Below are 3,631 nucleotides of genomic sequence, written 5' to 3'. Positions count from 1 at the left end.
CCTTCATTCAGAGTTCAGCCTTCAGTCTAGGGGTCAAGATGGAGGTTTGACAGGATTAGTCTCCCCTCAGAGAAGAAACTGTGCTGTTCTGGAGCATTCTGTCAGTGTGAAGTCTGATTCAGACACAACAATGAGTGACAGAATGTCAAGGAGAACACCTGAAAGTCAGCCATCCTCTATAAATCATTCTGAAGGAGGTGAGTACGAAAGGGAGCAAACGGGAAAACTAAGAGGTCTATACATGATAACTGAAATTTCAGTGAATGTAAAATGTGAATGCTAAGACATATATACTTTGTTAATCCCTGGGTGAAAATTGTCTTTTCACATGACCTTTGGAGGTCAGAGCACAGGGTTAGCCATTTTGCAGCACCCCTGGAGCAATTTTCGGGTTAATGGCCTTACTTCATGGCCCACTGTTATCACATGCAGTAAACCCTTGAAGATGATAACATTCAAATATGAACAAGTTAATTATTTATAGAGGAAATAAACCCTTTTGATGTCTTTGTTACTTCAGTTTGCTTTTTCTGTAGCTGAAGACCCTTCTACTTTGATTCCACCATTACGTCTCTTGTTCTTCTGATTTAGCACTCCTGAGCTTTTCAGTTTGCTCCCTTTGTTATTTACAGAGCAGTTCAAACCCAAGGTGCTCAGGGACCTCCTGTGCACAGCGCCCTCTTTAGGTGACTCTATAGATTGGAGGTCCTGACTCTGATTGGGTCCTTCCTTCACATTCTATCTCCTTTTCTTAAGCCATTTCCTGGTTGAGCTGGTGATGTACTTTGATTTGCTAACATGTTGTAAGGTGAAGTTCCTATTTGAATTGAATTTAAATTAACTATTTTCTAGTAGTTCATTTAAATTATATTTATAAGTTAAGATGATGTAATTGGAAAAATACTTGAAAACTTGAATTTCCTTTAATTTATTTAAAGAAAAATTAACATATATATCATTTCCATCTGTTGAAAACAGTACAAGATTTTAATTTTGGGATTGATTAATGTAGGGCTGCACTTACTTTGTCCACCTGTGAAATTTGCATTTATAGTTTTTTTCCCCCATTTACAGTGCCATGAAACAGGATTTGCACCTTCCTGATTTCCATTGTTTTTGCTTATTCATAACATTTAATTTTATCTGCAAGCACATTTAGTTTAATGCAAAAGAAAACCTAAACAAACACAATACACCGTTTTTAAATGACCATCTGATTTTTGAAGGAAACACATTCACCAACACCTACATCAGTTATGTAAAGAAGTAACTGACAAAACTAAACTTGAAACTTGTTTATGTCACATTTAACACCAACAGCTACAATCAAACACTTCCAGTAACAGGATGCCACTCTTTGGCATTGCTGTGGAGACATTTTGGCCCAGACCTCTCAACAGAATTTTTGAATTCAGCTACATTGTAGGGTTTTTTTCTATGAACTGCTCATTTACAGTCCCACCACAGCATCTCAAAGGGGTTCTAGCGAGGACTTTGATCAGGCCACTCCAATTTTCTTTTGCTTATACATTCAGAGATTGTCTTGCTCTTTTGGTTAGGATTGTTGTCCAGCTGCATAACACAATTGCACTTGAGCTTCAGATTGCGGACCGATGACCAGACATTCTCCTTCAGTACTTTCTGGTAGATGGCTGAATTTGATCTCCCCACAATTACAACAAATCACTCAGACACTTAAGTGGCAAAATATCACCACAGCATCCCACTTACCACCATCATGTTTGACTGTGACCGTGAAGTTCTTATTGTGGAAAACTGTGTTAGCTTTATGGAACATGTAAATGGAGCTTAACCAAGATAGCACAGCACACAAGGAAGGGGAACACACACACAGGCTAGTTTAGCACTGCCAGTCCACCTAACCTGCATGTCTTTGGATTGTGTGAGGAAAACCCATGTAGATTCTGCAAAGCGAATTCTGATCTCCTTACTATGTGGCAGCAGCACAACCACTGTGCCACAATGTCACCCCTTATTAAGGCATACCCAGTAAAATTGTCATCCATATATTTGTATTCCATCTACCCTTTAAAGAGTTACTGGAGATTTTGTGTGTGAAAAGTACAATGTGTATAATGCAGTAGCAAGAAAAAAGGAAAAACAAGTTTAGGAGAGAAGCAATTCACACCGGCCTGATTGTGTTTGTCAGATCACAACAGAATGGACAAAGAAACAAAGAAAGGGGGCTACATTAAAACTCATCATTTTAAGTAGACATGTGTACAGGTACCTGTGCTGTTAAGCCACACGTCAATTGGCTCCCAGTATGTGGCAAGCTTGTGATACTTTTGGAAATGTGAAATTGAGCTAAATGTTTGACATGAAATCATATAATTCACTATTTTTTGTAATTCCTAGTTGTTTAAACTGACATCTTTAAACCAATGAGACCAATTGCAGTCATTAGATTTGAAATCTCTTACAGCTAAAAATCTTGTAACATGTCCCTGACCTCATGGTCATAGCCTGCAGTTCCTAGTCATATAATTGAACATCATCAAGGTCATATGATCAGTAATTACAGTGACTACTTTTTTTAGCCTTGTACCTCTTGATGTCAACATTACTTTGACTTCTACCACATGATGTTGACTTTTCTCGATGTTTAGCCTTCAACTCCGTGATGTCAACTTTTTTTGATGTTTAGTTTTCTACCCTTTAAAGTTGACTTTTTTTGAAGCCCATCTTGAAAAATGTTACTGCTTTCCAAGTTTTGTTTTCTTTGCCACTTACTTAAGCCATATTGGTGTTCTGAATGTGGGAAGCGATTTCTGTAAAGCAGCCATCTTCAGATGCACACTAGAATTCACTCTGGTAAGAAGCCATATTCCTGTCCTGAATGTGGAGAAAGATTTCATGTCAAGAGCAGTCTTAACAGCCATGTGAATTCTCACAATGCAAGAAAGCCGTATTGCTGTTCTCACTGTAGAATACAATTTGTGCAAAGCAGCCATTTGGAAAACCACAAGAGAGTTCACTCAAAAGAGAAACCCTATTGCTGTTCTGAATGTGGAAAACAATTTGCTCAAAAGGGTACTCTCCAGACCCATACAATAATTCATACAGGAGAGATGCCATTTTGCTGCTATGAATGTGGCAAACGATTCTTCGAAAAGAGCGGTCTTAACTTTCATATGAGAAATCACACAGGAGAAAAGCCATATTGCTGTTCTGAATGTGGAAAGTGATGTTCACAAGTGAGTAATCTTCAGACCCACAAAAAAATTCATACTGCAGCAAAGCTGTTTAGCTGTTGTGAATGTGGCAAACAGTTCTCTTACAGGGGCAGTCTTACCACCCATATGAGAATTCACACTGGAGAAAAGCCATATTGCTGTTCTGAATGTGGGAAACAATTTTCGCAAGTAAGCAGTCTACATAGACACAAGGAACTTCACACCGGATAGAAAGCCTATTGCTGTTCGGAATGCAGCAGACAGTTTTCACGACTGCACCATCTTCAGAAGCACACAGGAATTCACAGCACAAAGAAGCCACATTCTGACTGTACTGAGCGAGAACAAGCAATTCTGAGAAACACAAAAGAGTCTGTATTAGACAGAGAAACAAAAATATCAAAAGAAAATAAAATCTAAGTGACACGTTATGT

General features: G+C 38.4%; 1 protein-coding gene across 1 annotated transcript; it reads left to right on the top strand.

Annotated features, from left to right (window-relative positions):
* Positions 1-2,813: 2,813 nt before the first annotated feature.
* LOC120534741 (zinc finger protein 239-like) lies at positions 2,814-3,209 on the top strand. Its single transcript, XM_039762325.1, has one exon. It carries the CDS (start codon positions 2,814-2,816, stop codon positions 3,207-3,209), a length of 396 nt encoding a protein of 131 aa, XP_039618259.1.
* The last annotated feature ends 422 nt before the right edge of the window (positions 3,210-3,631 follow it).

This window comes from Polypterus senegalus, chromosome 8, assembly GCF_016835505.1.
Source record: "Polypterus senegalus isolate Bchr_013 chromosome 8, ASM1683550v1, whole genome shotgun sequence".
Classification (NCBI taxonomy): Eukaryota; Metazoa; Chordata; class Cladistia; order Polypteriformes; family Polypteridae; genus Polypterus; species Polypterus senegalus.
The sequence above is the reverse complement of the archived record's forward strand: the minus strand, read 5'-3'. Positions and strand labels throughout refer to the sequence as shown.